The 27567-nt window shown below is 40.5% G+C and overlaps 2 protein-coding genes across 7 annotated transcripts in view; one reads left to right on the plus strand and one right to left on the minus strand.

The window, feature by feature from the left end:
* The window catches only part of LOC121935689 (acetyl-coenzyme A synthetase 2-like, mitochondrial), a 39085-nt gene extending 32452 nt beyond the window's left edge, over nucleotides 1-6633 (plus strand). Inside the window, exon 14 of the mRNA XM_042477489.1 lies at nucleotides 5658-6633. Within this exon, the coding sequence (XP_042333423.1) occupies nucleotides 5658-5726 (69 nt within the window). The 3' untranslated portion in view covers nucleotides 5727-6633. The remainder of the gene's footprint in view (nucleotides 1-5657) is intronic.
* ABCD4 (ATP binding cassette subfamily D member 4) lies at nucleotides 1-26960 on the minus strand. Of its 6 annotated transcripts, none has more exons than XM_042477568.1 (19): nucleotides 26909-26960; nucleotides 22251-22375; nucleotides 22004-22131; nucleotides 19962-20101; nucleotides 18734-18850; nucleotides 17049-17174; nucleotides 15775-15825; nucleotides 13378-13472; nucleotides 12122-12243; nucleotides 9049-9140; nucleotides 8347-8430; nucleotides 7766-7968; nucleotides 6143-6234; nucleotides 5877-5913; nucleotides 3821-3870; nucleotides 3219-3271; nucleotides 3042-3118; nucleotides 994-1109; nucleotides 1-882 (listed from the first exon to the last, which is right to left on the minus strand). In XM_042477568.1, exons 1-19 carry the CDS (start codon nucleotides 26923-26925, stop codon nucleotides 814-816), a joined length of 1794 nt encoding a protein of 597 aa, XP_042333502.1. In that variant the 5' UTR covers nucleotides 26926-26960; the 3' UTR covers nucleotides 1-813. The 6 variants fall into 6 exon arrangements, with proteins under 6 accessions (XP_042333502.1, XP_042333493.1, XP_042333511.1 ...); XM_042477559.1 differs by lacking the exon at nucleotides 26909-26960 and adding an exon at nucleotides 26659-26890; XM_042477577.1 differs by lacking the exon at nucleotides 26909-26960 and having other exon boundaries at nucleotides 22004-22126; nucleotides 22251-22708.
* Nucleotides 26961-27567: the final 607 nt, after the last annotated feature.

Raw genomic sequence — 27567 nt, forward strand, 5'->3', positions numbered from 1 at the left:
AAGAACTGCACTTTTCCCTCTTTTTCAAAGAGGTGTATCCAGTCCCTTCAAATAAGTATTTACTAAAGCCTTGCAGATTTTTCATCATTTCTCATTCTAGCAGCCTTGTAGCTGTAATTCTTTCTCCCTATGGAAACTAAACAGACAAACATTGGCATGGTAGAAAGGGCTGACATGATTTCCAGGGTTTCCATGTTTGTTAATAAATTCCTACATGATCTGTACTTATCACATACTTTACCTCTAACAGTCTTCTGAGGGCTCTTTGTTAAATGTTCATTTGTCTCATCCTCAAAGAAACTGAATGCACATTTGTAGTACTGAGGTAATTTACCCATTTGTTGGCAACCAAGAACTGAGAGACTACTCAGCATACTGAAGACTCAGGCATCTTGTATAGTTCCTGCTTGGGCAAAGAACCTGAAACTAATCTAAAACATAATACACAGGCTCAGTTGAGAAGAGTTTGTGCCACTTCCATCAGTTTCGCTTCTACAGAACATTTTTCAAAGCTGTTTCTCATTTCAAATGAGATGCAAAGGTGGAAAAAGTACCCTCTTCTTTTTCTTTTAGAAATCTTCACATAGTAGTCAAAACAATGCACTGGGAGCATTTTATACAAAAAGCTAGAATAAGAACTCCCCTTATTCCCATTCTTCAAGCTGAAGGTCTTTCAGAAGCCTCACTAAGATTTGTTGGTTGTGAAATTTGAAGTCCATTGGTCAGAGGCCTTCCTTTAGGCATGTTGATTTCAAGGCACTTTGGTAACTGAAGCCACTGGAGGATTTTAACTGCATTTTTTGCTGGAATTGTTCAATCTTTCTTGATTCTCGTTAATTCCCATTTTCCTTCTCCACACAGTTTCAACATCCAGCTGTGAAACTGAAATGAAATAGTAACGTTCAAAATGAGAGACATAACTTTTGGAGGGAGTTGCACCACTCTGTCAATATATTACTGCCTGGACAAATTAATTCTCCACACCCATCGTACCTTTTCCAGACTGCTGCGATGTCCCACACTGACTATAGTCATCCCCAGCTGGGCACAGATCTTGTACAGTTCATTCTCTGCAGCCTCTGTCAATGCACTGGTAGCTTCATCTAGCACTAGAAGCAAAAACAGAGCTCCCTTCAATACGGTACCACTCAAGATAACATCCAGTATCCCCTCTTTGGGTGAAACTTGACAAATAGGAAGATGCTGGCTATATTTTTGGATTTCTCAATCAGAAAAAAAACCAGTTACAAAATTCATAAAGCAGTTTGGAATAGGTGGGATGTAGGAAGGACATGGCAAAAACAGTCTCATGAGTATTCCTTGCTTAAGAAAACTCCAAAATTCATGAGGTTTCCATAAGTCAACTGGTGCCTTGAAGGCACACGCACACATATTCTCCCTTATAAACGCCTATGTATTTTAAGGCCTTCAGGAGAAGCCCTTATTTAACTCCCACCACCCTCAGAGACATGGCTGGTAGAGACACAAGAGAAGATCTTTTGTTGTCCTTCTGCAAACAGGCAAAGACCATTTTTATTCAGACAGGTTCTTGAACATTTAAGCAGAGTTGCTACTGAGGAGGTTCTAACCGGTTGAGGGTAGCTCTTTCTTTTTACTGATATGTCTTCAGCGTGATTTTAATCAGTTACACGTTTCAATGGTATTTCTGTATTTTAATTTTATTGTTAGCCACCTTGACTTCCATTTTTTGGCAGAAAAATAAGATAGAAATTTAACTGTAATGAAAAAGGACCAAACAACACACTATTCTGCTATTTCTGGGCCCATACAGACAGGCCAAAATAAAGCTGCTTCGGGTCACTTTGGAAGTATGCTGTTTAAATGATGCATGCATCCTAAGAGGCCACAAGCTGTGCCAAAACTGCGCTCTAGTCTTTAGGACTGGAGTGTGGCTTTGGCGCAGTTTCTGGCCTCTTAGGATAGATACATGCATCATTTAAAAAGCATACCTCCAAAGTGACCCACAGCAGCTTTATTTTGGCCTGTCTATATGGCCACAGTAGTTGTACCTTGAAGCAGAGCCCTCATTTCAGCTTGGGAAACATATAGGAGATGCCTTTTTGCCATCTTGGAAGATAGCCTTGTCATGTTCAAGACAGAACTTTGTGATACAAGATCATCACCCCTCTCTGGCATGTCCATCCTTTTCCAGACTTAATCAGAGATTTTTGGACACTTTCCTCTTCCCTGAATGTAGCTTACAAAACTAGAGGACATTGTAACCAGAGGACATTGTAACCCCAAACATGTGTAATTAATGGACTACTTGTTGTCAAGGTAAAAATCACACCAGGAGACTTCAACAGTGTTGGAACCCAGAAAGCAATCGATAATAAAGATACATTTTAAACGAATATAGAATCATCATACAGTTGTGCTGTGAGCATTCCAAGTTCTTGTCTGGAAAATGTAGCCAATAAATTATGTATTCCAGACTGAAGACAATACTACATACAAAATGGAATGCCTCTAATGGCCTATTTCCAGCTACTTAGCTAGTTATTTCAAATCAACACAACAAATTTAGATTTCTTAACCTTTGCAATTTTTGAACATGGAGCAACTTTCCTCTCTGCCCTTTTTCTCTCCTGGTCTACTTTTCCCTCTCATATTCATCCCTTTGATATTGTCCTTTTCATTGCTCAGAACCAGTCTCTATTCAGATCCTTCCCTTGGCTTACATGATCTCAGACCCCTAGCTGTTCCTTAAATCACACCTGCCTGGTCTATTCTTCTTCTCTAATTCCCATCCTTCCTTCTGTAGGAATCTGGTTGCTAGCAGGCAAGTGGTCTTAAGGAAAGTAACCACACTGATCGAGACCAATGGCCTTTAGCATCAGAACAGTTAGGCAATGATAAAGAGAAGTTTTCTTGACCATTCAAGTATTCCAAAGCTGATTTAGTTGTGGCTACTGCTGCCACTAAATCATTTTCTGCATTGCAAATATATTCCTCACTCAAAAATGTACACTTTCCTTAAGCAGGTTCTTAAGGGTTCCATTTGGGGTTTTTCCCCTCACCTGCATACTGGGGTTGGAGATAGAAGAGCCGGGCAAATGATAGCCTCTGCATCTCACCTGGAGACAGAATATCATACCTGCAGCAAAGCAAGAAGTAAAATTATCTTGTAGTCCAGTTACAGCTCCAAATTTACCCACACAAAACCCCACTGCACACTTAGCAGGAAGAGGTCTTACCAGTTCCAGTCCACTGGCTGGTCCAAACCTCCTGTTCTCAACAACAGATCAGACTGTATCAGACACAGAAAATAATACAGAAAATCAATTTGCATTTCAGTTTCAGTCAACATCTAAGCTGGACATAAAGGCATAAAGTCTTGATCCTTCCTCCCCATTCCTACCAAGGTCATTGCTGCCTTGTGGCTATCTCCTATATATTCGTTGGCATCTTGTCTTCACTACAGTGATTATCATTATTATCATTATCAGATTTAATTTAAATCTAGGCACACTTTGAACTTAGTTCAAGCCAGATATCTGCTGCAGTACCAGTTTTAAATATACTTATTCAGCCTCCAGAATGGAACAATGTACATGCTTGGAGCCAAATTCATCTCTTTCCTCATGGAATCCAGTCTACATATTTGGAACTGCAGGGAGAGGTTTCCAGGCTAGACAAAAGAACTTCTGGGCATGCTCAAGTTTTAAAACCTCTCTTTTTGGTAGTTAATGTTTGACATTAACAGTGTGCCTCCCAAAAGCATTTACAACCAACTTTCCAAAACTGGGAGAAGAATCAACACACTATGCCATTATCCTCATTCCCCCTAATCACTCACCAGCCCAGTCAGTTCCAAGAACCTCTGTATCCTTTCATCATCAGCAGAACCTATTATACAATAAATTACATTCATGATAATGAAATTGTTGAGGCTTCATCTTCTAGGGCTACATTATTCTGAAGCTGGTTTGAGGGGGGGGGAGCAGGGACCTCTGCATTTTTCAGGGCCAGCTGAAGAGATTTTGCAGCGTGAAGCAAAGGACAAGCTGCTGGACTATCTCTAGAATTTAACCAACACTCTCAATGGGAATGGAATCCTCTACATTAGGGCAGCAGACCAGTTTAGGGGAACAGTCCAGGCTCTATGGCACACAAAGTTTGCATTTCCATGACAGGGGAATAAAGTCAGACCTTCATATCTGTGGGGCATCCATTCTGGACCCTCCTGCAGATACAGAAAAATGCAAGACCTTAAGTCTCATTGTCCCTAATGGCAGTGTGATATGCGTATGGCCACATACATGCACTGCCATTGAGGATAACAAGGCTTGCTATCCATGAATGCTCAAATCTGCAGATGGCAAGCCGGTGCATTGCAAGGTCCCACTGTAGTAAGAGAGGTTCAGACGGGAAACTTGGGAGGCTGCCGCTCCTGAGACACTGCCATCTGTCCCTTCAGATGGTTAACTTTGCCAAATGGTATGAGCAACCTTGATATTTCTATGAAGTCCTGACTACTTAGATTATTTTTAGAAGATCCAAAGAAAATGAAAGATCTGAAAGTACCTTACATGGAGGAAATATCTCCCTACTGTTAACAATAGGATTTATTGGTGCATAATATATATAACAGTGGAACTCAGATAACATGTACGTATTGCTAAGAAACTTTTAGTTTCCTCCTTTGGGGAAGAATTTAATGTTTAGGAACAGTGCTCAGTAGTGAACAGACTGGTCACGCTTATCCTATCTATTGAAGAGATGAATTAGGAAATGAGAAGGAAGATAATTGCTTTGTACAGAAAACAACTCTCAGCGATTCTTAGGATGCAAAAGTCTCTGCAATTTTGGGCAGAGGATTACCAGTTTCCTCCTTTTTGGCACATCAGTTCCTGCTGCCAAGTTTTTCTATAGCTATAACTTTAAGCGCACTTAGATTTAGCCAGCATTCCCATTTAACTCATAATCTGAAACATCTTCAAAATACACATAAGAAGCAAGTAGGGTTGCAGGTTCATCTGCCATTTAAGCCAGGAATCTCAACTAAGAAAACTTTGGCAGCCAGAGAACAGGAATTATCTAAGAAATTAGTAGAATGTAAGATGCCTGTATTTGAGGAACAGCACAACAGAAACATGTCAGCTATTGGACACTGAAGAAGCAAGAGCATAGAAGGCCTGGAAGCCTAAAACGTACTAGTAAGCTTTTATTCATCACAAATGAATTAGATTTATATTGAGATGTTTTCCCATACTATCTATGAGAAGATTAGAGGTGCCTGTAAATCAAGCATTACTTTTATTTATATCATATATAAATATATCACTAAGGGTTCCAACATCTGCTCCAAGTGGTCTTTAATTTAATTTTCATTAACAAACCCTAATTTCTTGGCACTTGGATGACATCACCAGTTTCCACAATAACATAATTCTTCCCTCATCTCATACGTACAAATAGAAGCATCACAATCAGGGTCAGATGTACTCTGGATTCAAATACAAACTAAATTCAGACTAGAAAACAAAATCCTGCATTCAGAATGCACTATGTAATAAGCACACCTACTTTGGTTTACTTTCGCTTATTTTGTTCAAATGGAAAACATCAATTCCCTAACATAACACACTTAACAGCCTATGAAATTTTTCCTTTGCCTTGCCTTGTCTACACAGAAATCAACATCTCCAGCTAGCTGTCCATCTGTTCATCATCTCTTGCAAGTAATTTCTTGGATCAACTGAGTTTAGCAGGAGAAAAGATAAGGCTACTGAGAGAAGGCAATACAACCCAAGCATGCAATACAGGCACACATTTTGCGGGGAGAAATACAATGTCTGCAGAAGAAAGTTCAGTCTATTTGAAGGCAATGTTTCTAGTGCATTCCTACTCACCTGAATCTGGATAGATTTCCTTCAGGGGGTATATCACCTAAATTGGAATAAACCAGACAAACTTCAAATGAGAAGCATTTATATCATATAAACAATGAAGAGAACAATCAACTATTATAGCTGTCTGCTAAAGGCCCTTAGATAACACACACTGGGCCCCTGTCTCTCTGTGGTGGAGTGTCCTTAAGAATGGATATATTCCTGTTATAGCAGTGGGAACAACTTACACAGGGGCCAGAGAGATGATACCTATCAAGGTAACCTACCTGTTCTCTCAGGGTCCCATCTGTAAAGAAAGGCCGCTGTGGCAAGATCACAATTCCATGTGGGCCAAAACAAGTCAGCATGTGGATATTCCCTGCAAAGATCCAACAGAAATGATCACAGTCACTTGTATATCACCTAGCACTTTCCAATTCATTACCACCAACAACACATCTTGGCAATTACTCCCCCACCAAAGTCATCTGGTGATGGCTATCCCAGCAGGCCAACAAAACTATTTCCTCTTCATCTGGTTATTATAAGAACTGCTCTGGAAGTTGTCCCCCCCCCCACTTTGCCTCCATCCCCATCTCGTATTCCTTGTATCACAAATCTTAAATTTAGACTGCAAGTTTCAAGGCAGGGGCTGTCTTTCTATTTAATGTGCTCTGAGAGCTGTTTTGCCTAAAAAGCAAGTTAGAAATTCTTTAAAGTAACTAAGGAATTATATTAGTTAAGTAATTAACATTATAGAACTGAATAAACACTTCAACACTCAGTATCATCCCTCATGTTGCAGATTTTGGGTACAGAAAGGGAGAAAGAGACTGAAATAAAGGAGCATGGCTAGCCTTAGACCATTAGTGAATTAATGACTCAGACAAGATTCTAACTGAGAGTAAATCCTTCCTGCCCTTTACACACACTGACTTACAAGTGACTATTTTACAGTGTTCCATCACACTGCTGTCTAGCCCATCATAGGTCTCCAGTCATGCAATGCAAAAGTTTTGCCTCATGCTCCTGTATGCATGGGTGTGTGAAACATACACTGTAAGAAGACCTGACTCATAAGGTGATTAGAGGCCCAGTACAGACTGCCCCTTTGGGGCGGTCTGCATGCAGCCCTTTGCGGCATGTATTGGGGCCAGGGCAGCCACACCGGCAGCCCAGAGGCCCCAATCCAGCGCTTTTTGGGACCAGGGAGAAGCAGCAAAATGCCACGTCTCCTTCGTCCTGAAAAGGGGTGTCTTTGGGGCTTCATGCTCAACCCCTTTCTCCTTGGCATCGTTCCCGCAGCTGTTTGGAGGTTGTGGGAATGAGGCGCTCCCCCAGAAGAAGCTCCATTTTGGAGCTTCTTCCCACGTGGTGCCCAGGCCGCCATAAGTGGCCTGGGGTGGTGCGAAGCCATGACACATGTGCTGCACCGTTTGGATGCGGTGCGCGTGTAACTAATCATGGTGGGCTCTGTGCGGACGGGATGCCGCCATGATTACACCCCCATCACGTTCTAGGGTTAGGGAGCATGTGGGCGGAGCGCCCCGAGGCAACCCTAGCACATGACGAGGGCATCACATAAGGCCCGTCTGTACCAGGTCAGAGCCAACAAATGAGTGCTGCTCCATGTAGCAAAAGCCACCACACTGGAAGCTTACAAGAAGTGCTGATGTATCCATTGTTTCACCATGTTTAAATAGGACAAGTGAAGGTCTGATTGCTGAACAGAATAATTGGCAACATCAATAAGAACCCAGCCTCTGGAGTCATGCTTCACATGGGCTCTTCACTAGTCCACATCCAACCTTTGTCCAGCCAGTCCACAAGGAATCAGTGTTCTACCCACAACCTGCTGAAAGGGCTTCCCTTTAGCAAAGCACCATTTCATAGAAGCTGATGGTACTTACCCAGCTTGCTCTCCCAGAGACCCCCAAGGACACGGAGCAAAGATGTCTTCCCTGTGCCTGTGTTTCCAGTAATTAGCAGATTGTCTCCTTGTGCGACTCTCAGATTTAAGTCCTTGATGAGCAGCTTCTCCGAAGGTGCAGAGACAGAGACTTGCTCCAGGAGAAAAGCTGTGTCACTGGAAACCATCTTGTCTTTGGAAACACTAATAGTATCCAACCCCACCAGAAAGAGAAGGAAACAGGTAAGTAGAATGAAGGAGAAGCAGACAATCTTTAGAAGAGTCTCTCCCAACTTCAGGCCTTCAAGATATTTTGGTCTTTCTTCATCTTGAAGCTTTCCAGGTTTGTTGTGAAGGGCTCAGCTCTTTTCCCTAAACAGCATGGCAGAAGGATACCTAAAATGAAGTGTGCATCTAAGCTGCAAGATAATTCTATTACTCCAGAAGAAATGCCAAAATGCTCAGCTATCATTTTAGTTATCCCTCCCCCAACCCTGTGGAGATACATACACAAACAAAGCCCAAGAAACATACAGTTAGGAAGCTTACATCCCACACCTGACGCTAGCTATTGCTACTCACATGCCGAAATTCCATTTGGCTTGCAATTCACAATCATTTTGTTTCTTGAATAGTTTCAGCAGCATTTCTTGCAGTTCCCCAATTCTTCAGAAATCATTAAATGAAAGAAAACAAGATGGGAGGATAAATAAATGTTTATTTGTTGAATAAATGTCTATAGAGCTCTTTTAAAAAACCACACACACAGATCCAAAGCCATTTATAGTACTATGCTCAAAGCAGTCCCTACACTGAAGACAACAGGCCTGATAAGAAGTCTGACCTCTAAAAGAGAGTAGTGGTAGTTAAAAATTTATTATAACACACCAAAAATAGATAACATTGTTCATGCAGTCATAATGGATACCTGAACTACAGGTATATAGCTAGATATGACTAGGCCAAGACACCTGAAGATAGCTGAAGCTAACTGATCAAAGAGGAAGATTTCAGATTTTATTTTCTGTGGCTGCCTTAGATATTATAACTACAAATGTTCAGCCCTTTATGTCTGAACAGAAGGGAGGTGCTTCCTTGTCTGTATCTTCTCAAAAGATACCTTAGAACAACTGCAAGTGCACTGGGATTCACAGAGTCTAATGAGCCATATGGCCCTTGATGGATTCATGAATAGCAGAGGCTTCATTTGTTCTTCTGGAGTTCAACACAAAGATACCTGCCATCATACAACTGCCTTTCAAGCAGCCCACAAAGAGGACTCACCTGTGTGTGTACCCAGCCACATCAGACAAAGTGGTTGAGAGGTCAATGAGCTGACTAAAGCAGCCAATCAGGTAAATAGAGACAAAGGCATTCTGGAAGGGAAAAAAAATACTGCTGCAGAAGTCTCTTCACTTTCAAAACTTTTACCAAATGCTGTACTATGCCACCCCCACCCCCCTGGAAACTTCCTTTCTTTTTAAAAATCAGAAAAGAAGAACTGATGTTCTCAGGATACTGAACTGTACATGAAGACTGCCATCCCTAACCTGGCACCTTCTAAACCTTCTGCCCTACAGGACTACAACTCCCATCATCCCAAGTTAGCATGGCCATTGTTCATTCCTGTCTTGTTTCCTTATTTGTTTTTTGAGACTGCAATCAATTCAAGGGTACAAGTCCTGTGATAACTATTCTTTGTAAATCACTAGAGACTGAGAGGATGCTCTATAAATGAATAGCAGCAGGGAATGATCTGCTCCAGATGGAATTAGGCAGAACCTCTGGTAGCTTCATAGCCCAAATCTGGATGAGCTCAGCTAGAAAATGAAGGCCAATTGAACCAGTAAGGCATCTGAAGAAGTAGCAAGTCTACGAAAGCTCATGCTGCCAACTTCTTTATTTATGTTAGTCTCAAAGATGCTACAAGATGATCTCTGGTCAGGCCCCACCTGTTTTGGGCACCACAATTTAAAAGGATGTTGAGAAAGTGGAGCGTGTTCAAAGGAGGATGACTAAAATGGTGAAGGGTCTGGAAACCATGCCCTATGAGGAACGACTTAGGGAGCTGGGTATGTTTAGCCTGGAGAAGAGAAGGTTAAGAGGTGATATGATAGCCCTGTTTAAATATTTGAAGGGATGTCATATTGAGGAGGGAGCAAGCTTGTTTTCTGCTGCTCCAGAGACTAGAACACAGAACAATGGATGCAAACTGCAGGAAAAGAGATTCCACCTCAACATTAGGAGGAACTTCCTAACAGTAAGGGCTGTTCGACGGTGGAACACACTCCCTCAGAGTGTGGTGGAGTCTCCTTCCTTGAAGGTCTTTAAACAGAGGCTGGATGGCCATCTGTCAGGGATGCTTTGATTGGGAGTTTCTGCATGGCAGAGGGTTGGACTGGATGGCCCTTGTGGTATCTTCCAACTCTATGATTCTATGATACTAAGATCTAAGTTATTCAGATGGGATAGAGTGAAAACCCAGCATGAGAGCAACCCTGGAGTCCCTTGGCAGGGTGTTAATTGATGCACTCTTCCTCTCATTCTAAGGCCACTGCAACAAGTTGTCTGTTGTTTGTTGAGGCTGCCTGAGGGGGACATTCATCCCACTGATGAGCTGTGCTTTGGCATACATTGGCCAGAATCCTGTAGGCAACATATGCAGACTTAAGTTGCACTATGCATGAGGAATGACATTTTGCATTTTGGACAATGTAGAATGGACATATCCTACTCCATGGGAGCAGAGATCTGCATGTAGAACCATTGCAAATGTGCAATAATTTACATAGAATAGTGTGTCAATGTGCACTGTCTCAATGCACTGTGCAATAAGGTGACAGTTATGCATATTCACAATTTTTCATACATTGCACTATAGTTCTGTTCAATATAGGGATTTTGTTGTGCTGGTGCAGCATAACTCCACCAACAGAGATTTAAATTACACTGAGACTATATAGGAACCTGGCCTGTGAGTGCAGCTATTCTTTTTACATACCGGTAGAAACCTTTGTCTTAACTACAGAAATTTACCCTAAGAATTGACTTAGATCACCCTTCAATTTCAGGGGAAAGTGATGTCTACCCCACAACAGGTGAAGCAAAACATTTTTCTTCATGACCATCTAGATGACAAGCTTGTTTAACAGTCTTTCACCAAGCCCTCTGGACAGCAGGACTTTGTGTTCTTGTTCCTCTCATTCTGGGCTTCTATTATAAAGCAATGGCATCCTTAAAAACCAGTGCAATATTTTCCCATAAAATAGGAGCCTTTGTAGCATTTCAGGTGCCATGTTTCTATCATACATCTAGACTCTTTTTGTGACATGCTTTGGGTTGGATTATTTTCCAGAGCTGAGGAATGTGTAGCTCTTCAGAAGTTGTCAGAATACAAGTTGCAGCAATCCCCTCGAGCCCGCATAGCCAATGTCAAGGGATTGCAGTAGTTGCAGCCCAAGAAGATCTGAAGGGCCACATGCTCTTCATGCGCATTACATACTGGATCGGAAGAGGCTGGTCTAGCCTTATGGGAAATGGTTGTTACTATCAACTGCTATGCAATCCAATCATTTTCACAGTCATGCAGGACAGCAGCGACATTATGGGAGCAATTTTCTCCACTATGTGTATAAATCTCTGTGCTCTATGGGACAGAAAGGTCCACATCCTGAGAATCTTGGCTTTCTTTAAAAAAACAAAAGCCCCAACAACCCTAAAGGCACATTTCTAGCTTTTACAACTCAGGTGACAGACAAAATTGTAGATGGCAGTGGCAATGCTGAATAGATTTTCAATGGTCAAATTATCCATTCTACACATATTTAAACTGTATATTTTCATCAGGGCTAGGGAATCGCTGCACCTCCAGATGTTTTGGACTACAATTCCCATAAAACCTTATTGCTGGAGGGCAAAAGGTACTCCACATAATTGAATTATGCACACATATCTGGTAATCTCTTCCTCTCCCAGGATATGGTATCCCTTTATTTACCATCCAGAACACTTCAGCTCTAAGCATGATTCCAATATGATAGGCGTGGGCAGCTATAAGCGCTCTAGATGTTTTCTGCCTACATTTTTCAGCAGTCCTAACTAGTATTGCCTATGGTTAGGAATGAAGGAACTGCAGTCCAAAAAAAAACCTTGTGGAATGCTGTAGTTACCCATTCCTGCAATATAAGAAATCTATGTAGGTTCTTGTTTATGACATTCATTAGTTATTACAGGAATCCCAGACAGCTAGAAAAGGCAAATAATGCTATAATAAACACAAAAAGGCACCACTGCTGTTATAGAATGCTATAATAAACCCCCCAAAGGACCACTTCCCACCCATGGGGGGAAAACTCACCTTGCTAACCAAGGAGCTCAATTCTGCTGGATCCAGATCATTGTAGATGCCACCAAATATGGGAATGGCAATCACCACATAACTCAGTATGCCGCCCAGATAATCAAATGTGTTGATTCCAACTGAGCAGAAACACATCAGCATGAGGCAGTGAATAATAAGGAGCTTATGATTCAATGACAGGGCCAAGATCTATATCACACTACATTCTTGGGACCAAACAGAAAAAGACAAATCTTTGTAGAGAGGAATCTCCTTCTAAGAACTGGAAATCCTTGACAGTGATGTGAGGGTCACTAATTCCTAGAGCAATGCTTAGTTAGGATTGCCTACTATTTAAACTGTAAGTAAATTAAAACCAATGCCTAAGCAATGGATTGATATGGAGCTCTCACATCTTTCTTTGGGAATGTGACACTCTCCTATAGTGGAATTTCTCTTAATTGCCACCCTCACAGTGTATCTTCCCTATTTTGCTTTTTAAAATTACACAGAGGTACATCCTACTTCTGACAAATCATGCAGTACAGTATAGTTGATCAAACAGCAAGGAACTGGGTAAGAAATGGACCAATCTGGGGCGCCTTGGATAAAGGCAGCAAAATATCATTCTGGTCTCCATTTGGGATTTTCATTGTCACTTTGTGTGTGTGTGTGTGTGTGTGTGTGTGTGATATTGTGCTTAATTTTAATTGGCCTATTTAAGGTCTGATTGCAAATCCAGTTTCTCATACTCAGGTTAATATATACTGACTATGGGTTTGACACCTGAGAGTTCAGATAACAAAATGACAGAGAATTACAAATGCTTCTCCTTAAATTGCAAATTCCAGGATTCCATAGGATGTTGTCATGGTAATTAAAGTGGAATCATACTGATATAATTGTGTAGTGTGAAAGGCCTCTTTATTTTTACTTACTTTTAGACTACCTTACAGTGTTAGGTGTCTCTAAAAATCATGTGATAAATACTTACATAAGTAAGTAAAATAATCTTATGAGTAGTGATGAAGTGCAGCCAAGGCTTATGGGGTCAAGCTGCCAAAACAATCTGATCTGCAATCCTATCCCTTATGGTTTATTTATTTATTTTTGTTTTATTCTATTTATTTAGAAGGTAGCGTGATCACAAATGGCAATTATGGCACATTAGGTCTACAAAAAGACCTGGTCCTGGGAGAGACTGAAATTGCTAGAACTGGTTTACACAGCTGCCTGTGAGCTAAGGGGGGGGGGGACCAGAAACTTGTGCTTACTGTACAGCAGTAGCTCTTTGCCTATCAGCTCCCTTTGTGTCAGCAGAAGATTTTGTAACCTGCGATTGGTTCTCATGTGCTCAACTTCACCAGCTCTGCAAATCAACACAATATAGTTAATCTGTACAAGAAATGTTTGGACAGACCCAGAATTCACTGGGCATGCAGAAGGCCACAAACAATGAGGCTAGGTACCTGCTTGCCCTTCAGGCGTTTTGGCCTATAATGGGTCTCACCTTGTTCTAAATCAGTGATTCCCAAACTCTGCCGTTCTGTTATTATTATTGGCAACTTCTGAGGGTCAAGGGAGCATGGGCATCTCATGAACCTATTAGGAGCTGCATTATCACCAATGGCAAATTTGTTAGCTTGAGGATCAAAGTTTGGGAATAACTGTTCTGGATCAAAGGAGTTCAAGGCTCTTAAATTCATGTATTTCTAGTGAGCTTCTCAATGACACCAGCGACCTCTAGTGGCAAGAATTGGAACAGTACAAGAACTGTGTACAGTATTTCATGCATTTTGGTCCACTTGCCCATCTTCCTCCTCCATGTCCTTCCATTGTTAACCAGGTACTTGTTCACAAGCATTTTCTGTCCTGCTCACATGCATACTTTGTACTGAGAGCTGAATAACTAAAATAATATTAATAATGCAGAGAAAAGCAATAATCTAGACTTCTTACTTTTATCTAATTTCCAATAGCTTGGTGGACAGCAGTGTGTGTGTGTACAAACACACACACACAGACATACACACACACACACACACACACACAGAGAGAGAGAGAGAGAGAGAGAGAGAGAGAGAGACTGATTGAGGGAGGATGACAGCTACACTCCCATGGAGTAACTGGAACTCTGAAATGTAAATGAAACTACAGTTGCCCCTCCAAATTTGCATTTTTAACTTTTGTGAATGTGATTATTTGCAGTTTTGATTAATACCGTATGTTCTCTCTAAGAATCTAAGTCCTCCAGCACAATTTCTGCATGAAGTTGACCATAAAATTGTGCTGGAGAATGTAGAAGTACCTAGAGAAAACACTTCTCTAGGCATCTGTAGGTCCTCCAGCATGATTCTATGATCAACGTCTGGCAAATGCTGACCACAGAGTTGCACTGGAGGATCACTTAAGGTGATCTCTTAAGTAAAAAGAATAGTGGTTTATTATTTGTGGTTTTTCCACATTCACAAGGGTCCTTCACCCCTAACAACCCTAATGCAGAGGGACCACTGCAAATGAAACAAAATATCTTGAGATTAACTGGTTTGTGCTCAGAACAGTTTAACCAAAATTGTGCATGTAGAAAGGTGTGAGGATTTCTTCCTATCCCTCCACTGCCAGCAAAAGTGTGGACTTATCTCAATCACTGCTACCAAATATAAGGGCTTTCCCTTATCCCCACCTCTGCTACCAATGGAAGGACCTCCTCCTCTCCCATGGCCATGGCCACTCACTGTGGGGACTACATACACGCCCTCATGGTTCGGGTGTGAGATTTTATTTATCTTCTACCTTTGCTAGACACCACCACTCTTTATTCACTGCAACCCCCACAGACATCATGTCTGAATTCAACTTTCCAATATCTAGCATTTCAGAGGATCATGTGTATAACACAAAAATAATAATTTATTAAACAGAAATTGAAGATAAAGTTACAGATTGCTTATTGAATACATCTGTCACATCTCTCACACTGTACCAAACATCACTATTTTTTCTGGCGATTGGTTGGAGGGACTTCAAGGACTAAAAACTGAGCCAAAAATGGCTGTTCTGTTTTCATTTTTATTAGTTTGAAAACAGAACAGATTGCAGAAGAAGTTTCATACTGACATGCCATCAGGCTACTAAGATTTTCTAAAGTATAGAACAACAGCACATATGTTGCGAAACAAATTAAATAATGAGAGAGTAGAACAGAACCTTAAGCATTAGGTTGTAAACTCGGACACCTACATTATTAATTTAGATATTCAAACTTGGTGTTTAGATATTTTTCAACCTGGTGTCCTCCAGTTGTGTTATAGGAGTTCTAATAGCTATGCTTTCTGTGAATGATAGGGATCATAGTCTGACATATCTGGTGAGCAGTAGATTTGAGAAAGGCTATCATGAAGGGATGTGCTATATGGTACTCAGGCTTATGGAGCCATTCTGAATTTGCTTTTGAGAAAACCTGCAGGCTCAATGCCTGCAATCTGTTTTAGGATACTGAAGACAGAGGTAAGGCTGGATAGTAAGAACATAACAGAACCAAGCTTTTGGCAGAAAACATAAGAAATGGAATATAGAAGACAAGACAAGTAATGCACCAGTGTATTCTTTTCCCTTTGCCTTCAGGAGCTTGAAAGCTAGTCCAGACACTTAAAACAGAAGAATCATCTTACCTGTAAAAAGCTGCGGATTCAGCATTAACTCGAAGCTGCATATGCTTAAACCTGTAGAAGGCACAGAAAAGATCTGCTTCAGTGGGAAACCATTTCTCTGGGGTCCACATCTAGGCCTATTTCACACTACAAAATTATAGCACTAGGATTCTACTTTACTGCCATGGTTCCATCTTATGAAATTCTGGAATTTGCAGTATAAGGAGGGGTATTTAATTTATCTACTAGAGAGCTCTACTGTTTCACCAAACTACAAATCCCAGGATTCCTTAGGATGTAGCTATGAAAGTTAAAATGATATCATAGTATTTAACTGTAATGTGTAAGGGCCCTTGGCATTGGCTGGGGACTATGTGCACATATGTGTACATGCACACTTGAGCCTGGCAGCTGCAGGGCTGCTGTGAAGAGAAAGGAGTTTTATCTTTCTCTCCTCTCCCAATGACCCTGTTTAGGTTGTGCCTAGGTCAACTAGGGCTAGTAATGAAGAGGGCATAGGAATTGTATAACACACCTGGGAAAGGATGCCGTTGTGCACTCAGGCACTAGGTTGGCAGCATCACCTAGAAAAGCCAATCTATTTCTTATATAAATGTATAACTAAGGTCTCAAACTAATGGGCCAAAAAGACCAGTTTCTGGCTGCTTTGGGGGCATGGCATTCAGATGATGCACACCGCTGAAGTGACCAGAAGCTGCTCCAAGGCTCCTGCCAGTGGCCCGCTTGTAACCACCACAATGGCCCATTTGGAGAGCAGGCCATGCAGTCACCAAGGTCCCAGGTGGATTGCGGCTGGAGCAGCCACACAATAAAGTAATTTAAAAAATGGCAATGTTATACACAGGCCTGCATTTTGTCAAGATAGTGTTGTACTGTTGAGAAGGTGTAGAGGGATATCTATCCAGGCAGGCCCCTCCTCCTTTTGGTCATGTGAAACTGGGAACAAAGCATTCCAAAGATATAGGAGATAAAATTTGATTTGTATTAGCAGTACAAAAAGGTACTTCCTCTGAGAAGATCCAAGATGTCTCCATTCCCTGTGAGGTCATAACCCTTTCTGTTAGACAGGCCTGTGACTATATGATTTTTAATACCTATGCCTGATGAAGAAGCAAGTGGAGCTTCAAAAGCTTGCATCATGTATTTTTAGCATTTTGGTTGCTTGAATAAGGGTATCACTGTTTTGTAGATTTTGGATGCTATTGTATTTAACCAATACTAGAGTATCACCACATGAGAAATAATTTCATCAAAGACCTGTCCCATGCACTCACCTGAAATCACCTTCCAGTTTCTCCTGAATTACCAGTTTTGAAACAATGGGGCTCATCAAGATCTTGTTGACAATGGTTCCAATGAAAAAATAGCCAAAGATGCTCACTGGACCCATCCAGCCAGTGCTAAAAGGGAGAAATGTAGTGAGGTTACCAAATCTGTCAATGGAAAGCTACTTTACCAGTCAATTAAAAGATAATCTCTGCTATCTTCTAGATAGGAAGAAAATTACTGTTTATGTTCCCCATGACAACAGTCACGTAACTAGATGATTTGTTATTATTGGGCAACTTCTTAGGGTCAAGAGAGCATAGGCATCTCATGAACCTACTAGGAGCTGCATCATCACTAAAGCCAAATTTGTTACTGTAGCAATGAAAAAAGATGGTTTTCCCTCTAAAACTGCCTTCTTTCCTTTGAAGAAAGACTTATTTCAAAGGGGGAATATGTGATTTAAAGAGAAAACTCAAAGCTAAGAAATTTAGCAACTCTAGAAGACATCATAAGAAAAGGTAGAGGGTAGAAGAAGGAGGGGAAGACCTCATTCCAGATGGATGTATTCAATCAGGGGCAATGGGCATGGGTTTGCAGGATCTAGGAGAGTAGTGGAAGATAGGGATAATACTTGGAGATGTCTCATCCACAGGGTCACCATGAGGGCAGTACAACAACAACAACAACATAGGACTCCTGCAGGGCTGAAAAAAATGAACAGGAAGTGTGTTTGTCCCGTGGGCTGTATGTCACTAGCCTTTGTCAGATAGCATTCTAAATGTTTACTAATACTGTGCAACAGAGCAGACAGCTTAGTTCTGAAGACGTGTACTTCTTCACAAATTCACTACATCCTACTGCAATCGAGGTTTCCTGGTTAGAATTCTTCTTGAAGAAGCAACATTTTCAGCTACTGATTATTAAGTACTAAACCGTGCAAAGTGTGGCTGTTTGCTATGGCTTGCTGGGGCTATTGAGAATTGGCATTCAAGAACACTGAGAGAACCACAGGCTTTCCATGTGCATGCTCTTCATACTATTATCATTAGGTCCATTTATAAAAAACTACGCACAGAGCCATTCTTGCTGGCTGACCTCTCAGCTAAACACATAGCTCCAACTGATTTTTCAACCTGTGGAACTCCAAGAAGTCCCCCCCCCCAATTTTTCATTAATAAAAGGAGAATCAAGTTCCTCCAAGTTGTCGTCGTTGTTATATTTATATCCCATCTTCTTCTCAATTTGGGATTCAAAGCAAGTTACAAAATTTAAAACAAATATAGTTAAAGATTCACACCATACAAAAGATAAAAAGCAATCAAGCCATTATAAAATTAAAAACAGTGAACACATGAACTTTTACATACTAACAGCATCAAATAAAAGTCCAGCACTGTTTTCCCTAAAATATACATATTCTCTAAGGCGTGTCGGAATAAAAAGGATTTTATCTGCTTGCAGAAAGCAGCTTTTAAGAAATACAAAACCCTATATAACAGTATCTGCATCCTTACTCTAATCTTCTGAAAATTAGACATAAGCTTTTTTTCAGACCACGACAAAATTGGACTTCTGGCCACTTCTGATTTCATTTTTAGGACTTAGTGTGGCCCACAACAAGTTTTGGGGATGAAACCTTGGCCTCCAGACCCACTAACCCATGCCTGTCTTGACTGACGACTGTTCTTACCTGTAAAAGCACTGATAGGTGTAGTAAACAAGGGTGAAAGGTGAAATGATCACCTTCCTGGCCATAGAGCTGAGTTGTTTGCAGAACCTCTCCACATCCTGACTGATTCGTTGGTCTCTGTAGAATAAAGACACAATTTAAAACGGTATGCACTATTATAACAGCTACAACAAAATGATACAAAATTTAATATGTTAGAACAGAGTTCCTCCATACAGTTGGACAATGTTTCAGTTTTTGGACTTGTGAGTATGTTTTTAACTAAGTAATTACTTTTGAGATATATGTTTCCAGTCAGAAAAATACCTTGGCTCCTGGTAACTTTGGAAAACTGTTCTCTCCTTTTCAAATACTACAGCAAAACAGAAACCACACTGATGTCACTGCTGCATAGATAAAGATTTTAAAAGAAACTTTTAGGGAGGCAATTTGCAAAGAATGTTGGTTTCTACTGTATTTATTACTGTATATTTTAAAACTTTTTGTCAGCCACTCACAGAACTTATTTTAATGAGTGGTGAATTACAGGAAGACAAAGTTATAGGATAACTGAATATTGCTTTTATTAAAGATCTACCTCACATTTAACATAACAGTTTCCACATTTGTAGACTTTCAATTTACATGAAGGGGAAATAAAGTCACAACTTGTAAAGGGCGATAGGAAGGCTTTAAACGTTTACAGCAGATTCGTACTTGCCTAGAAACATTCTGTTGATGTGAACATGGTGTTCCAAAATGTGTTATGAAACTGCTAAACTGAAATACTTCTCTGAAGCAAACTCTACTGGTGGTTAATTTTCTTTGGACACTTCCTGGCATCTTGTCACTATTATCATTGTCCTTCCCCACTAATAGAATTGCTACATGTCCAAAACAAATATTTGATGTTGCCTTTTATACTTCAGTTTTAAATATAGTGTCTGGAACACAGAACACAAAGTGGTCTAAATCCTATTGTTCATCTAGAGTAGACTCATTGAATGAATAGAATTTACTTAACCACTGACAAACCTTCCAGTAATTGAGTCAATTGATCTTCTCTTCAAAGAACTAACCACTAAACACTTATATGATAAAAATTTTATTAGTTCCTCTGATACCTAAAGGGAGAGAATAATTTACTGATGAAGAGTACAAGCCAACTCCCTATGAGGCACGAAATGGGATGGAGTCCAAACAAGTTTGAAAGAAACAGGATTCATACAGAAGATACTCAGACACTTACGGATTATCAATTTCCTCATGCAGAATATTCAAAGTGTAATACACCTGGCCCTGGAAGTAGTAGCCATGGAGGTATTCAGTGAGGGTCTTTCTCCAGTTCAAATACATCAAGTTACAAATAAATTGGTCAAAACTCTTTAACTGAAAAGGGGACAAAAGAGAAAGAGAAACAAAAGTGAGACTCAAAAATGAGGAGTAACAGCATAACAGCAGAAACATTAAGCAGAGGAAATCTGAAGAATCTAACACTTAAATGGCTGCATTTAGTGAAGGAATCCTAGGTCCAAAACCCGCAACTCCAACCTTAATGGTCTCTTATGAGTCCCCTATGATGGAATAACACCACAAGGAGTATTCCACATCTGGGGAAAACTGGCTGCTGAATTCTAGGAATTGTGGTCCAAAAAGATAGTTTTTCCAAGCTCTGATATCACTTATTAGTGGTGGACGGCTCCTTCGGCAAGCTTGCCACAAGGCAAGTCCACAGCATTACACAGCACCATTCTAGTGTACACTACACTCACTCTAGTGGCAGACACTCTACCCAGAGTACCTTCATGTGCAACTACTTTTCTTTCATATTAGAAGTGGTCATGTGAAGTATACTTTTTGAAAACACTTTTATTTTAAGTAAACAACCATGTACAAAACATGACACAACAATAAACCAAAATAAAACAGTTCATCTCATACAACTTTGAATTATATTGCGGGTCTCCTTCTTGGATTCTGCTCAATGTAAGCAGTCATTTTAAAGTCCAGTGCTGTCTTTGTGTAAATCTGGTCCAGAATGTCTGACCAAAGGTTCAGAAGGGATAGAGGTTGTCTTCTCTTGTTTCTATCTTTAGTTACAAAGTCAATGTGTGGGAACCATTTAACCATGAAAAATCCTGATTTTGGTCATCCTACAAAACTTGCCATTCTGTCAGACAGTTTTTCAAGTAACCATAACCCTTTTCCACCACATATCCAGAGACATGTCGCCTGTTTTCCAGCATCTGGCAATTTCTACATGGGCTGCTATTGTGAAGAAATCTATGAGATTTTTATGTCTCAAATCTGAGTTCATGCTTACATATATTGATAAAAAATCATTTCTGGACATAATTTTACTTCTTGGTTGGTAATCAATGAAATTTGTTCAAGTACCAATTGCCAAAAAGTGTTGATTTTGGGCAGTCTAGCAACATGTGTGGAAATGTGCCATTATTATTACAACCACTTCAACATTTGGAGGAAATATTTTAACCATTCTGGCTAGCTTCACTGGAGTCAAATACTACTTATGTATAATTTTCTCTAATTAATGCAGATCTGGATTTAAAAGGAGTGGAAGACCAAACTGTAATCCATTTTGAAGTGGTAACTGAAAGATTCAAATCTATTTCTCAGGTTAGTTCTATGCCATGGACATTCTGTTAAGAGTGATCAATCAGTTGTAGATTAAAGATGTTAGTCCTTTAGTGTTTTGGAAGGGGGGGAACATTGTGCCTCAAATAAGGATAAGGTAAGTGATCAGAGTGGTCCTCCTCTTTCCTTTAATTTGTGTGTAAAGGCAATTATCTGATGGAGGTGAAGTATACTTTTTAAAAGGTGGGATCAGTATAACACATGGTTTAGTAATCAGGGTGTTTCCTATGGGTGGAAATCATGGCCTGTAAAGCCTGTTTTTGCAGGCCTCAAAACTCACACTTGAGCAATTCTCCCTTACATATTTTAAAAAAATAAAACCAAATGTACTATGCCTTTGAGAGGCACAATTCTTTTCTAAAACAAGGAGTCTCCCCACATTTAACTTGTGCTAAAAAATGAAGGTATTTTGTTTAGTTTGTAAATTGGAAATGACCTTCTGGACATTTCTTATTCCGTTTGGCAGTCAAGGTCTGGCACAAAAAACAGCACCAGATGCTAAGGGGTCACCCACCTCTGATGTACCTGTACCTGTGTGATCAGACAAATTCTGGGTTAGAGGCATCACATGCATTCTAGTTTTCTTTCCAACATAAAATCACACACATTTATATAAGAAGAGGGCTCTCTTACCATAGAGTTCAATACAATGAGCATCAGAGCAAGTGTGGTTATTTTTTGGAATCCATAAAAGTCTTTGCTTCCCAGAACTCCAAAATACTGACTGGGGATCAGCCCCACCTGATAAATGACCAGCTGCTCTAGGGTGATAAGAAAAAACAACAACAGAAAAAGAATGAGCAGTAAGTAAGTGCTAGCATAAAAAGAGTGGTATCAAGGGTCATGACAGGAGGAAACAGTCAGACCTTGATTCACTTACCCAAAAGGGCAACTCCCAACAAGGTTAGGAACATCAGTGTATTCTTGGAGGAGCATGTGGGAAATAAAATAGTTTGGATCTTTAAAAAACGTTGGAGAAATTGCCGGTCTAGTCGGGGCCGGGGCCTGGAAGAGATGGATACAAGATTAAAAAGGAGATAAAGCAAGCAAACATCACACAAAAACCCAGTTCTGCCCTATTTACACAGATAACTTGAAGGTGAAATCTAATGAAATTACGAAATAGTTTCTCTAGAAGAGGAAAAGTAAGAGGGGGAGGGTTTCATTCCAAAATACCCACAATCATGAAGGATCCATACTTGATAAAAACATTTCCTCTGAAGACCTAAGATAGCATCAGCTGGAAACATACCAAAGCACTACCTAGGAAGCAAAACCTAGGATATGGATACGGTTGAAAAATACTAAGACAGACAACTCCTTTTATGATACTTGGTGGCCATTTCTTGAGTACTGTAATTTAAACAGTAACATGTACATTCCACCAACAACAATGCATGACACTCTCTTGAGAGATCTTCTGTCCTGATCCTTTATTGTGACAATTCTTCCTGGATTAAACAGTGATAGATAGCTTTGCATGAAGTGGTTTGCTTTTGAAGACTTTACTGTTGTTTGATGTTATTTTCTTTATTGTGTGATTAAAGTCTCTTCACTTTTATATTTTGAATGTTGTATAGCTTCTTTTCTTCTGACTTCATATGAAGTTCTGAGATAGCACTAAATAAAGCTGTTTATTTTAAAAATGAATGATTTGCAACAAAAAATAGTGATTGCCTTCTCCATCCTTCCGTTGCTCATTTCCTGTTTCCTTCTCCAAGAAAGCTGCAGTATCAGCATCTAGAAAAACATCCCAAATAGATTTGCCAGCTGTACTGATTTTGTTCAGCTATTTTCACCACTGAAATAAGAAGAGCCCGAGTTTTCATTCCAGCAGCAGAAATAAGAAGATTAGGATATTTCAAACTTTAACATCAAAACCATGCTCAAGCTGTAAACTAAGAAGTGACACTACTTTCTGAAAGCTCTTATAGTTTACCATGATGAAGACATCTGGAGATCTCAAAAGCCTTATGCACATGTCCATACTTTTTCAGTTGTGCTTATAAAGGTATAACACTGCTCCCTATTCTATATATCTCTTAGGCCCATTTAACTATGGAATGATGACCATTCTCACCAGTGCTTGAAAAAACTGTTTGGACTACAACTTCCGCAATCCCTTGACAAGTGGCTAATGTAGCCAGGGCTTTTCTGGAAGCTGTAGTGCAAACATGTATTTTCCCAAGCTTAGATTCATTTCAAGTTTTGCTCTCAGACTTACTAAAGTAGATAAAATCCCTGTGTCACCCATGAGAAGGATGCATTGAAAGAATGGAAAATAATTCACCTTTACTACTCTTTTAACCACCAAAACTATGCAGTTAAAGGCAGATTAAGTGGCAATGACTCTATGTTTATCAATCTCAGGAAGAATGTGCAGCCTTAGACACCCACCATTTATAGACATTTAAACCCCTAGCATGTTCTCTTTTCATAGTGTAGACACCTGCCCACCCCTCTTTCTCATTTAACAGTGACTGTATGCACTCTAAAGCTTTTATTGCCAGGTGTCTTCCATGTCTGCAGAACAGTGACTTGTCTGGAACTTACTCCAGACTTTAAGGAAGCAACCATGATGTGGAACACTATCCCTCCCTGCAAGGTTCAGCACTTTGGACAGTTATTTTAAAGTTCAGACTGTATCTACACCAGATGTCCCACCCCAAGAGACCATACTAGTCCACCTATACTTTGAGGGAGAGAGTCTCAGGAATGGCACTCCCGTTCTTCAACCCACTGAAAGACCAGCTAGCTCCAACTTAACACATGATACAGTCACACACATCTCAATTGCAAGTATTGCATGTATAGGAGGAAATGCATTCCATACACTCTGTTGTCACTGAAAATAACTATGCAGTATTTGCACAGTATTCACACAGTACAGTCATGCCTCCACATGTGCAGCTTCGACTTTTGCGGATTTTATTAATATGTTCTCTCTAGGAACTCTCTAGGAACTGTGCAACACTATGATCAACTGTAACCCGAAGTCGCACTGAAAGACCTAGAGATTCCTAGAGAGAACTCTCCACTAGGCATTTGCAGCTCCTCCAGCGCAATCCTATGGTCAATGTCTGGCAGATGTTGCACTGGAGGACCTAGAGATTCCCAGAGGTAGTATCTCAGGTAAAAACATAGTATTTTTGTTATTTGCAGTTTTTCCAAATTCACGGTGGTCTTGTGACCCTAATCCAGTGAATGTGGGGGGATTAGTGTATTCACTTCTACACACAGCAGAAACACGGAAACTTAGAGGTGGAAGAGACCTAAAGCGGCATCCAGTCCAACCCTCCATGCAGGAATTCGTGAACAAAATTACTCCCAACAGATTACTCCCAAAGATTACTCCCATGCAGCCTCTGTTTAAAAACCTCCAAGGAAGGAGACTCCATGACTCTCTGAGGGAGTGTGTTCCACTGTCAAAGAGCTCTTACTGTCAGGAAGTTCTTTCTAATGTTGAGGTGAAATCTCTTTTCCTGTAGTTTGTATCCATTGTTCCGTGTCCTATTCTCTGGAGCAGCAGAAAACAAGCTTGCTTTATTCACAAGATGACATTCCTTCAAACATTTATAGAATCATAGAGTTGGAAGAGACTACAAGGGCCATCCAGTCCAACCCCCTGCCATGCAGGAAATCTAAATCAAAGCATCTCCGACAGATGGCCATCCAGCCTCTGTTTAAAGACCTCCAAGGAAGGAGACTCTATCACCCTCCGAGGGAGTGCATTCCACTGTCGAACAGCCCTTACTGTCAGGAAGTTCCTCCTAATGTTGAGGTGGAATCTTTTTTCCTGTAGCTTACATCCATTGCTCCAGGTCCTAGTCTCTGGAGCAGCAGAAAACAAGCTTGCTCCCTCCTCAATATGACATCCCTTCAAATATTTAAACAGGGCTATCATATCATCTTCTTTTCTCCAGGCTAAACATCCCCAGCTCCCTAAGGCGTTCCTCATAGGGCATGGCATCCAGACCCTTCACCATTTTAATCACCCACCTTTGGATACGCTCCAGTTTCTCAATGTCCTTTTTGAATTGTGGTGCCAAGAACTGGACACAGTATTCCAGATGGGGACTGACCAAGGCAGAATAGAGTGGCACTATTACTTCTCTTGATCTAGAGACTATACTTTTATTGAGGGCTTTCATGGGGGACCTCTAGGCTCCTACAGAATCGGGAACATGGGACATGACTGCCCTTTGTATGGAGGGGCTCTATGCACATGCACAGAGAGAGCCCTTTCCTATGCCAGCTGAATGCCCAAATGAATGGGAAGTGTTTCTACCATGGGGCGCATGCCTGCGAGTGCATATAACGGAAGTCACCCTCTGTGAATATTGAAGACCATGGACCTCAAATCCACACGAAAGGAGGGGCAACTGTATACATGAAGCAAACTATTGTTTGCATTTGTTGTTGTATTCCTTCAACGACTTGAAACAGGGTTTTCCGGGGCTGAGAGTACCAAGGTCACCTACTGCGTTTCCATAGCCAAGTGGGAAATTGAACCCTGGCTAATAGTAATGATGATGATGATGATGATACATTGGGGAATGCAATGGCTAATGATGATGATGATGATGATGATGATGGGAAGCCAGTCTGGCATAGTGGTTCGTCGCCTGCCAACTTGTAATGACTCCATTATTATTATTATTATTATTATTAAGCTTTATTTACAAAGTGCTGTACATACAATCAATTAAGAATGAACAAAATAAACTAAACCGGCTGGTGATGCATATTCCAGGTAAAGCAATTAGAGGTTAATACATATAACATTCAAAACAATAAAAACGACTTTCCAGTGAATCCACGGAATCCCATCGTTTCTAAAGGCAAGGGACAGATTCGGAAATGCAAAGGTATATCAACTATCGCTGAAATTAGGCTGACACGAGGCATCATGGTGTAGTGGTCTGAGCATTGGACTACTACTGTTATTATTGTTGTTGTTGTTATTTATATTTATTCCATTGTTACCTCGCTCTTCAGAAATGTTGTCAAAGTGGCTAAAAAACTAGTGATTTAGACTCGGGTCCAAAACACACTGCAGAAACAATCCAGTTTGAGGCCGCTTTAAGTGCCCTGCCTCAATGCTAGGGGATCCTGGGAAGTGTAGTTTTGGGAGACAGTTAGCCTTCTTTGCCAGAGAGCGAGCTCTGGGGCCACAAGAAACTCCAAGAGAATCCCATAGCCTTGAGCCAGATTATAAGAATAACCCCCTCCTTCCCTTCCCTTCCCTTCCCTTCCCTTCCATCCCCTTCTGCCCCCAAAGGGCTCACCGGCCACCCGCCGCTCTCCCGGGAGCCATGAAAGCGAAGCAAATCCGGACTCGATTCGGGCAAAGTCCACAAGAAGACCACTCCCAGGCTCTGAGTGCAGCGGGCGATTAATATTCATGACCTCTCTTGAATATTCATGAGCTCGAGCGATTAATATTCATTGTCTTTCTTGAATATTCAGGAACGCGGACTATTAATATTCATTATCTCACTTGAATATTCATGAGTTCGGGCGATTAATATTAATTACCTCTCTTGAATATTCATGAGCGCGCGCGACCAGCGAACACCAAGTGCCTCCTCCTGCCTTCATAGAATCCTTCACAACAGAGAGAAAAGGGGAGAGAGTGGTCACTTCCGGGAGGGAACGATAGAGTCGGGACAAACAAAGCCTAGAGCGAACGGCTCCGAAGAGGAAAGGCGGAGCCTAGTTGGAGGTCTGAGGACGTCAATCGGAATGAGAAGTGGGATGCTTTCGCCTGTTTTCTAACTCTATGGCTTAGTCAATCGACCTCCGCGTTAAGTGGTTCAGCCTAAGAGGATGCTCCACTCTCCACAGGTTTAATGTAGACGTCGGATTCCGTGTCGCAGCTTCTAGCGTCCGCCATGTTAGTGGACAAGAGGGGATGCCCCACAAAATAATAATAATAATAATAATAATAATAATAATAATAATAATAATAATAATAATAATAATAATAATAAATCAATAAATAATAAATTAATATATATTAAATTAATATAATATAAACAAACATATAAATAAATAATAAATATAAATTAATATATTATATATTGATATATAACTTATATAATTTATAATTTGTTTTATATACATACATACATATATATAATGTATTTACATAATTTATAAATATAAATTAATAATTAATAAATTATTATTATTAT

The sequence above is a fragment of the Sceloporus undulatus genome, chromosome 1 (assembly GCF_019175285.1).
Source record: "Sceloporus undulatus isolate JIND9_A2432 ecotype Alabama chromosome 1, SceUnd_v1.1, whole genome shotgun sequence".
NCBI classification, from domain to species: Eukaryota; Metazoa; Chordata; class Lepidosauria; order Squamata; family Phrynosomatidae; genus Sceloporus; species Sceloporus undulatus.